The following is a 10,524-nucleotide window of genomic DNA, read 5'->3' as shown; positions in this document are numbered from 1 at the left end:
GTACCTTGCAACAGACTATTTCCAATTTCTCTCTTCTGTTTTTTTATAACATTGATGTCACTGACTTCAGTTATCCATAAACTACAATCACCAAATGCATTGCCATTGTTCTAGGCAAATTATTTCTGTTAAGTCAAGTAAGAATAAGAAAAAGAAAAGGTTTTATTTAACTTTTATTTTAATAAAAGGTTTTATTTATTTATTCACCTATTCCTTCTTTAATGCTCTTCCCTTCTTTATGTAGATCCAAGGTTCTGACCCACATCATTTTTTCTCTCTCTAAGAACTTTTAATACTTCTTGCAAGGCAGATTTAATGGCAACAAATTCCCTCAATTTTTGTTTGTCTGAGAAAAATCTTTATTTTTTCCTTCACTATTAAAGGATAATTTCACTGGGTACAAAACTCTATGTTGGTGGCTTTTTAATTTCAACACTAAATAATACATTCCACTCTCTCTTTGCTTGCAGTTTTTGAAGAAAGTCATATGTGATTCTTATTCTTGTTCTTCTATAGGTAAAGCATTTTATCCTTTGGCTTTTTTCAAGATTTTCTCTATGTCTTTGATTTTCTGCAGTTTGACTATATGCCTAGGTATAAATTTTTCAGCATTTGTCCTTCTTAGTATTCTCTGAACATCCTGGTCTATGGTTTGGTATCAGTCATTAATTTTGGGAAATTCTCAGTCATTATTTCTTCAAATATTCCTTCTGTTCTTTATCTCTTTTTTCCTTCTGGTATTCCTATTAAATGTATATTACACATTTTATAATTGTTTTACACTGCTTAAACTGTTCCATCTTTTTATTTTTTTATCTTTGCATCTCAGTTTTGGAATTCCCTCCTTTTTAAAAAATATTTTACTTATTTATTCATGAGAGACACAGAGAGAGAGAGTGGCAGAAACATAGGCAGAGGGAGAAGCAGTCTCCATGTGGGGAGCCTATGCGGGACTCAATCTCAGGACCCCAGGATCACGCCCTGAGCTGAAGGCAGATGCTCAACCACTGAGCCACCCACTCATCTCAGTTTGGGAATTTCTATTGACATTTCTTCAAACTCACTGATTCTTTCCTTGGCCATGTCCAGTCTACTGATGAGGCCCTCAAAAGCATTTTTAATTTCTGTTAGAGTGATTTTTATTTATAGAATTCATTTTGATTATTTCTTAGGATTTCTATCTCTTTGCTTACACTACCCATCTGTTCTTCCATGATATCTACTTTTCTAATTAGAGGCCTTATCATATTAATTATAGTTGCTTCAAATTTCTGGTCTGATAATTCCAACATCTCTGCCAAACCTGATTGTGTTTCTAATTCTTGCCCTGTCTTTTCAAACTGTGTCTTTCAGTAAGACTTGTAATTTTTTGGTAGAAACCAGACAGGATATACTAAGTAAAAGGAACTGAGGTAAACAGATTTTTAGTGTGAGGTCTTATGTTTGTTTGGCTAGGAGTTAGGCTGTGTTTACTGTTTACTATCATTGTAAGTGTCACAGGCTAAAATTACCTCTGGTGTCCTTTTGTCTCCCCTCAATGTCCATGCTTGGGTTTCCATAAAGTCTTCTTAAATATGATCAGACATAATGATGGTCCTGTTGTTGTATTCCCTTAATTTTTTTTTTTTTTTTTTTGTATTCCCTTGATATTATACAGGAGCATTACTGATGTGGGTGAGGTGAAGGGGAGGGGAAAATCTATGTTTTTATGATTAGGACTCAGTCTTTTAATGAGCCTGAGCCCTGGACTACAATCTTCACAAGTGTTTCTCAGTGGTCCCCCCACCCCTGCAACTTGCACAAAATAGGATGGCTAGAGAGGACTGGAGTTGGGTGTTTTACCTCCTCCAAGTTGGTTAGGCTCTGATAAAACCCCGGTAGGTGAGTAGTTTCTCTTGAGAGCAGACCTTATTAAGAAGGAGCATTCTGGCATGTTTCAAAATGGTTACTTCTCCCTTCCTCTTGCCAGAAGCCCAGGGATATTTTTCTCCAGTCTTTACTATGAGGGCTCATGGAAGTAAAACTCAGAAAAAGGAGGAGCCCTTCCAAATCTTGAGTTCCCCTAGGAGTTTTTAACTCTCAGACTTGTCCGAGTCTCAGACTGGAGCTTCTAGCAATTCATCAGTTAAAGTTTGGCTTTTCCTATACCAGTATTGGTTTCAACCAAGATTTTTGTTTCTAAGCTATTGCTCCAGTAAATTGCAATCCTCTGCCAATAAGTTGTGATTCTACCTGCCTATATGTCTGTCTAATTTGGAAAGCAACTGATTGCCCTGTGACTTTAGTTCTCTAATGGATCTAAAAAGACTTGTTGATTTTCAGCTTGTTCAGCTTTTTCTTTGTCATGAGCACAGGAGTGACAAATTCCAAACATACTAGATCAGCATCTTTTCTTATTATCTTATCACCTTGAACCCTGTCCCCTGGCAGAGCCTTTTCTCAGGTGGTCGTTCTGATATTAGAGCCTACCTGGTGTTTTTGTAACTCCAAATAGACAAACTGAACTGCCTTTGCATTTATAGTGTGACTTTGGGCCTTGGGTGCCCACATCTTCCTGCTCCCATGCTAGAGGGCTAGACCAGACAGGTGATTCTTATGGGGTTGCCAAAGAAGCCTACTTGCCTTTGTTTTGTTGTATGCCCTTGAAAACTTAGTAACTTGCATTTAAAAAAAAAAAAAGGTTTATTTATTTACTTGAGAGAGAGAAAAAAAATGAGTGAGCGAGACAGCACTAGCAGAGGAGGGGTAGAGGGAGAGGGAGAAGCAGGCTCCCAGTGAGCAAGGAGCCTATGTGGGTCTCTAGCCTAGGACCCTAGGATCATGACTTGAGCTGAAAGCAGACACTTAACTGACTGAGCCACCCAGACGCCCAGTAACTTGCATTTTTGATGGCTCACAACTCAGTCATCATTAATTCAGATCAGCCCCTCTCACTATTAGTCTGAATTTGAGAAATGTCATTTACCTCCCATTTATAGTGTATCTTTACTTAGGGATCCTCAGGAACAAGTGAGGACAATGTGGCCTAGATACCTAAGTATAGGGCAGTTCTTCTCCTGCTTAAGACCCAATATCCAAACCAGGCACCTATTTCTCCTTTAGTTTATCGCTTTAAGATAGGCATAAACTTGGCAGCCTGGTGGCTCAGTGGTTGAGCATCTGCCTTTGGCCCAGGGTGTGATCCTGGAGACCCAGGATCGAGTCCTGCATCGGGCTCCCTGCATGGAGCCTGCTTCTCCCTCTGCCATTCTCTCTCTCTCTCTCTCTGTCTCTCATGAATAAAAAAATAGATAAAAATCTTAAAAAAAAAGGGGGGGGGGGATCCCTGGGTGGCGCAGCGGTTTGGTGCCTGCCTTTGGCCCAGGGCGGGATCCTGGAAACCCGGGATCGAATCCCACGTCGGGCTCCCGGTGCATGGAGCCTGCTTCTCTCTCTGCCTGTGTCTCTGCCTCTCTCTCTCTCTCTCTCTCTCTCTCTGTGTGACTATCATAAAAAAATAAAAAGATAGGCATAAATTTTGCTGATTTTATTCCCTCACCTTGCTCCAAACTACTATGATGGGTTATTATCATCGAGTTGAAACTGTGAGGCCAGGAGTCAAAAGAGTGTTCCATGGAATAACTTAGTGTTACTTCCTGAGTTTTATCATTATGATAATCACCTGTCTTAACTCCTCAGGGGAGTGGAAAAACAGGAAACAGGTTAATAAACTATATACCTCAAATTTTACTTAGTAATCGGGACAATGGAAATTAACACCATGAGGCACTATCTTATATCGTCAGTGAGGGAGGGTATAGGTGCCTGTGGGGAAGAAAAGCAACACTGTCTATTCATACCATCCTTTTGTATGACAGTTAAAGGATGTATATTAATATGGAAGAGGTTTTTACAAGTACACCCTTGGGGCCAACGATTCTGCTAGTTGTTTTACACATGTGCGTAAAAGACTTAGAATGTTCAACACAATACTGTTTGTGACAAGTTGAAAAATGGGTGAACAACTTGTGGAGAATGTTACATGGACTTTCCATCAGCAGTGACAGTAGGTGAGCTAGAACTCTTTGTACTAATATGGATAAATCTCAAAGACAAAATAAGTTCAAAAGCAAGTTGTATGCACCATAAGCAAAAATTAATTCAAAATTAATTAAAGACCTAAACATAAGACCTGAAACCATAAAAATCCTAGAAGAAAACAGGGAGAATGTCATTGAGCTTTCATTGGATTTAATAAGAATTTCTTGGATCGACACCAAAGCACAGGCAACAAAAGCAAAAACAGACAAGTGGGACCACGTCAAAATTAAAATTTTCTGTGAACAAGAGCAACAAAACATCAACACACTGGAAAGAGAAAATATGTGCAAACCATTTATCTGATAAAAAGTTAATCCAGAATATAAAAAGAATTCCTATAAATCAGTAACAAAATAAACAAATAACCCAATTAAAAATGGGTAAAGAATTTAAATAAACAGTTGTCCAAATATATGCAAATGTCTAACAAGCACATGAAAATATGCTCAACATCACTCACTAATCATCAGGGAAATGCAAACCAAAACCACAATGAGATATCACCTCACATGCATTAGGATGGCCACTATCAAAAACACAGAAAACAACAAGTGTTAGCTAGGATGAGGAGAAATTGGGATGTTTGCACACTACTGGTTGTAATATAAAATGGTGCAGCCACTAGGGAAAACAGGAATTTCCTGAAAAAATTCAAAATAGAATTATCATATGATTCAGCAATCTCACTGCTAGGTGTGTATCTTAAAAAAATAAATAAATAAAACAGTATCTCAAAAAGATGTTTGCATGCCCATGTTTGTGGCAGCCAGTGTTCATGACAGCTAAGAGGTGGAGGCAACTTAAATGTCCATAAATGAATTAATGGATACACAAAATGTAGCATATACATGCAATGGAATATCACTCAGCCATAAAAGGAAAGAATTTCACACGGGCTATAGCATGGATGAACTTTGAGGACATAATACAAGTGAAATAAGGCAGTCACATAAATACTCAGAGGTTTATAGGAGGTATCTAAAGCAGTCAACTTTGTAGAATGTAGAATGGTAATTGCCAGGGGCTGGGAAAGGGAAGGTGGGGAGTTGTGTTTGGTGGATGTAGGTTCAGCCATGCAGAATGGGTTTATGTGGTTGACAACACTAAACTACACACTTGAAAATTATTGGGAGGGTGAATTTCATGTGTTTTTTTCTTTTCGCTACCATTTTTCTAAAAAAAAAAAAAGCAAGTTGCAAAACATATGTACAGTAGAAAGGCATGTGATACACACACACACACACACACACACACACATACAAGAAAATATTACTCAGCCATCAAAAAACCAAAATCTGGGATCCCTGGGTGGCGCAGCGTTTTGGCGCCTGCCTTTGGCCCAAGGCGCGATCCTGGAGATCCGGGATCGAATCCTACGTCAGGCTCCCTATATGGAGCCTGCTTCTCCCTCTGCCTGTGTCTCTGCCTCTCTCTCTCTCTCTCTCTGTCTCTCTCTCTGTGTGTGTGACTATCATGAATAAATAAATAAAATCTTTAAAAAAAAACCAAAAACATTTCAAGGATGTGGGTGGAGCTGGAGTATATTATAATAAATGAAATAAGTTAGAGAATTATAAATACCGTAATTAAATGATCTCCCTCATATGTGGTATTTTAGAAACAAAACAAATGGACATATGGGAAGGGGGAAAAGAAAAAAGGAGAAGGAAACAAACCATAAGAGACTCTTAACAATGGAGAACAAATTGAGGGTTAATGGAGGGAGTTGGGGGAGCCGGTGGCTAGATGGTAGATGGGTATTAAAGAGGGCACTTGTGATGAGCATTGGGTATAGTATGTAAAATATGAATCACTGAATCCTATTCCATAAACCAATGTTGCACCATATGTTAGCTAACTAAAATTTAATTTGAAAATTAAATTTGAAAATAAATAAATAAATTTATCAAAAGAAAAAATAAGGAAAGTTAAAAACAAAAGAATATCACATACAGCTGTTCTTATAGATGTATTATATATATTTATAATGAAAATATTAAAGCAACCAAGAGCAAGGTAAACACAAACTGACATAGCAAAGACCTCTGGGGAGAGAATTATAGAGTATGATAAGGTTTTTAGTGGAACATCGTGTTTTATTTTTATTTCTTAAGATCTGGAGTAAATGGGGCAAAATTACTTCAAAAAAATTTTTAATTGCTCTATCTTTCCATTTATTTGAAAAACTTGATAATGTTAAATAAAAATCAAGCCCCTCCTTCCTGCTCCCTTTCTCCAGAATCCTGCTGGCTTCCACACCACAGGCTGGCTATACTTGTGATTTTTGTTTTTGTCAAGACTGCACTCAAAAGCTGGCGTGTACTTGTGATTACTGGAACTGGTTCCTGGATTTATTTATGCCATGGGCAAAAATAAGTCTTCCTTTCTGAGAGACATATCATGACTCTGGAATGTATTGTAAAGAACAAGCCAGAGGATGGAGCTCTTGGAAGTTGAGGCCCCACGCATAGGTCCCCTGGGTGGTACTTAGGCACCCAGCCCTCTGTGAGCAGGAGAAAGCACCATGGAATGCTTCATCCTTGGGGGCCACTCCTCCTATCAGCTTGCTTCTTGCTATGGCCAGGACAGTGACAGAGAGAGAGGTAAAATGCCTCTTTTACTTGAAAGTCAGTTCTGCGGTAGTTTTTGGTCAGAGTCCAAATAAATTCCAAATATACATCAATCCTATCCATCTGTTTCCCCCAAGGACCCAATTTTGTTTGTTTGTTTGTTTATTATATAAATTAACCCATTTATTATAGGCTAGCAATGTTTCAAATGGTGGAGCTTCTACTGGTCTTTCAACTTCTTCAGTCTTCTGATGGCCGACTTTACTGTGAGAGCAGAAGTGGTGTTGTAGGTCCAGGCGCCACCGGCCACGGTCTTCATGCAGGAGCCACAGTGCCAGATGCCTACCGCTCGCCCTTTCATCTTGGTCTTGCCACAGAAGGTGTACGTGGCGTGCTGGCTTATCTCAATCTTCTTCACCATCTTCCTGAGGAAGGCCCCATAGCAGGTCCTGTATTTACCCACGATTCCTACCTTCTTGGTGTGTTTGGCCATGTTGCCACCAACCAGGTCTGAGCCCAGAGAGGCTTATCCAGGATAAGCCCAGGGTTTGGAATTGATTTTAAGGGAAAACAATCTTCAGTGCTGGGCCAGCCCCTCATGTTTCATTTCTCCTTGGCATTCCCCCAAAAAAGAGCCTAAATCAGGGAGTGACCTCCCTGTGGGGCTAATGATTTAATCAACCATACCTATTTAATGAAACCCCCATAAAAACACAAAGTGATTAGGTTTGAGCCTCATGTTGGTGAACACATGGAGATTTGGGGAGAGTGGCACACTATGAAAGGGCATGGAGTTCCACACCCTTTCCCTAGACCTTGCCCTGTGCATCTTTTCCATCTGTTCCTGACTTATATCTTTTCGTAATAAACCAGTACTCTAGTAAGTAAAGTGTTTCTGAGTTCTGTGAGCCACTCTAGCAAATTAATTGAACCCATTGAGGGATTTGTTGGAACTTCCAATCAATAGCTGGTGACAAGTACAGATGACAGCCTGGGCTTGTGATTTGTGTCTGGAGGTGCCCAGTCTTGTGGGCTTGAACCTTACTCTGTGGAATCTGATGTTGTCTCCAGGTAGACAGTGTCAGAATTGAGATGAATTATAGGACACCCAGATGGTATTGGAGAATTGCTTGGTGGTGCGGGAAACCTCCAGCCACACACACACACTTGGAATTGGGTACAGAAATTTTGTATTATTTATGTGAACTTTTAATTTTTTAATTTTAAAAAGATTTATGTGTTTATTTGAGGGAAAGAGCAGGGAAAGGGCAGAGGGTGAGGGAGAGAATCTCAAGCAGGCTTTCAGCTGAACACGGAGCTTGACCCAGCACCATCCCATAACCCTGAGAACATAACCTGCGGAGAAATCAAGAGTCAAATGCTCAATCGACTGGCCCACCCAGATGCCCCTATGCAAACTTTTTTTGAAAAAACTTTATTTTTTAAAGATTTTTACCTATTTTTTTATTTGAGGAAGAGAGAGAGACAGCAAGAGAAAGAGTGAGCATGAACAGGGGTGGCAAGAGCAGAGGGAGAGGGAGAAGCATGTTCCCCACTGAGCAGGGAGCCCAACATGGGGCTTGATTTCAGGACCCCAAGATAATGACCTGAGCCAAAGGCAGATGCTTAAGCAACTGAACCACTTAGGTGCCGCTTTAAAATTTTTTTATATTGTTGTTTATATGTTGTGATTCCCATAAACAGTATGTTCAAAATATTTGAGACATGGTATAAAGCAAAATACACCAAATACATAATAGTGATTGTCTCTGAGGAGGAGGATAGAGAGGAATAAAATTAAGGCATGGATAACAGGGGACTTGAACTTTATACATCATGATTTTATTCCAGAGAGATATGAAGCAATATGACCAATTATTAGCACCTGTTATTAGGAGGGGTGGGTACCTCTGTGTTTGTCATGATATTCTTTGTACTTTGTTTTTAATTTTCTTTCCAAGTGTAAAAGTAGAGAGAATAATGGCTCACACTGCATGGTGGTTTGGTCCCCAGTGCTTCCTTATGCACATTTGTGTGCTCTTCAAAAGTGCTCTGCGAAACAGGCAAGACTGGCAGGGCACCATTCTTTGCAACTCACAGGTGAAAGGGCTCACAGAAGTTGAGTGATTTGGCCAAGTCTGGGGCCAGTAAACCTGGGCTCCCTGATGCCAAGCTCAGAGCTCTTCACTCTGTCTTTCTCTCTCTCTCTCTCTCTCTTTTTAAGATTTTATTTATTCACGAGAGACACAGAGAGAGAGGTAGAGACATAGGCAGAGGGTGAAGCAGGCTCCATGTAGGGATCCCAATGTGGGACTCAAGCCCAGAACTCTGGGATCACACCCTGAACTGAGGGCAAATGCCCAACTGCTGAGCCACCCAGGCATCCCTGTGTCTTTGTCTCTAAAGTTCAGGAGACACGTTGGCTTGCTGGAGGAAGATGCTGCTTCTTGAACCAGGTTTCAGAGTTGCCAGGAGGAGTGACACTCCCATCTCCTTGTGAGCTTTCCATACCTAGCAAGTGCGGAATTCAGAGTGCGGCCCATGAGTACTTGATGAATCCATTTACTCGCTCAACAATTATTCAGTGAACTCCTCCTATGATCCAGGCCCCTTCCCAGGCACTTTAGATGCAATCAATAAACCAAACAGACGGACAAAATCCTCTTGCATTCCAAAGATCAATGTAGGGTGCCCTTGTCTTCTCCGTAGAGGGGAAGACAGAGACCTTTCCCAGGGGATGGTACTCACCCTCCTCAGCTCTCTGACCAAGGCCAACCCAAACCCAGTCACAGAGGTCATCTCTGGGCAACTCCAGCCTAGGTCCCACCCAGTGGGAAGGCACAGAATACTCTGCAGGGTCCTGGCACACATGCATCTTGTCCTCCTCTCCACCCTCCCTCTATCTTCCCCTTGGTATCCAGGCAGAGGTCCCTTCTGTCATCTATGTCAAGTTCATTCTCTTCATTTACCCTCCTCCCCATTTGTAAGGTTTCAGAGTTTGCATAAACAATATCCAAAAATTAATGATTGAATCTCTCCCCAGCAGCCCTTGCACCCATTCTCCCTCTTAGTGCAAATAACTGAGTCAGACAGGTTCTTGCACAGCCAATGCCTGCCTTTTCCTTGGAGCCCACAGCTGTTCTTTCCAAGATGCCATTGGCTCTCTTTCTATTGGAGGCTTGTCCCAACCACCTCCTTCCAATCTCAATCCCTCCTCAATCACTCTGGATCCTCCCTATCCTGCTCTGTTTTTAATCAAAGCACATCACCCTCTAACACAACATTTACTTACTGATCATGTTTATCATCGCCTATCCCTCCCCACCAAAATGTAAGCTCCATAAAGGTCGAGTTTTATCTAGTTTGTCCCTGCTGCATCCCCAAGCACCTAGAGAAATGCTTGGAACAAAGTGGTTCTTCAATAACCATATACTGAGTGAACAAAAAAGAAAAAAATTTATTCATCAGAGCTACCAGATTCCAAGCATGTGGACATAGAGGTCTGGACAGTGGGTGGATGGTGCTAGGACAGATATGCATACAGTGTGTAAAGACAGGGTGCCCCAAGAGCCTCACGCATCCTGCAGGTGAGTTGCATGAAGCTCCAGCGCATGGCCCCCATCGCAAGTGCTCTGAGGGGTAAGGAGTCTCTGCCCTACCTGGAGAGCCTAGGAAGGGCAAGCTAGATTTTTGCAAGTCACCACAGTTAAAACCAAGGTTGACCCTGTCTCAAACTCCTTATGCTGTTTCTGCAGCTCTGGGGATAATTCAGGCCTGTTTTCCCAAAGGTGGGGAGAGGGCAGGCAATAAAACTGAAATTAATGCAAGGAAGGCTTTTAGATGAAAACGACCTCTTCCTAAAGTGCTGCTGTAC

At 41.0% G+C, this 10,524-nt stretch overlaps 1 protein-coding gene across 1 annotated transcript; it reads right to left on the bottom strand.

Annotated features, from left to right (window-relative positions):
- Positions 1–6,817: 6,817 nt before the first annotated feature.
- LOC112660906 (60S ribosomal protein L37a-like) lies at positions 6,818–7,158 on the bottom strand. Its single transcript, XM_025448647.3, has one exon. The coding sequence runs from the start codon at positions 7,141–7,143 to the stop codon at positions 6,871–6,873; it is 273 nt and encodes a 90-aa protein (XP_025304432.1). The 5' UTR covers positions 7,144–7,158; the 3' UTR covers positions 6,818–6,870.
- Between the last annotated feature and the right edge of the window lie 3,366 nt (positions 7,159–10,524).

This window comes from Canis lupus, chromosome 4 (assembly GCF_003254725.2).
Source record: "Canis lupus dingo isolate Sandy chromosome 4, ASM325472v2, whole genome shotgun sequence".
Lineage (NCBI taxonomy): Eukaryota > Metazoa > Chordata > Mammalia > Carnivora > Canidae > Canis > Canis lupus.
Note: the sequence above shows the minus strand (reverse complement) of the source record. Positions and strands in the feature narration are given on the sequence as shown.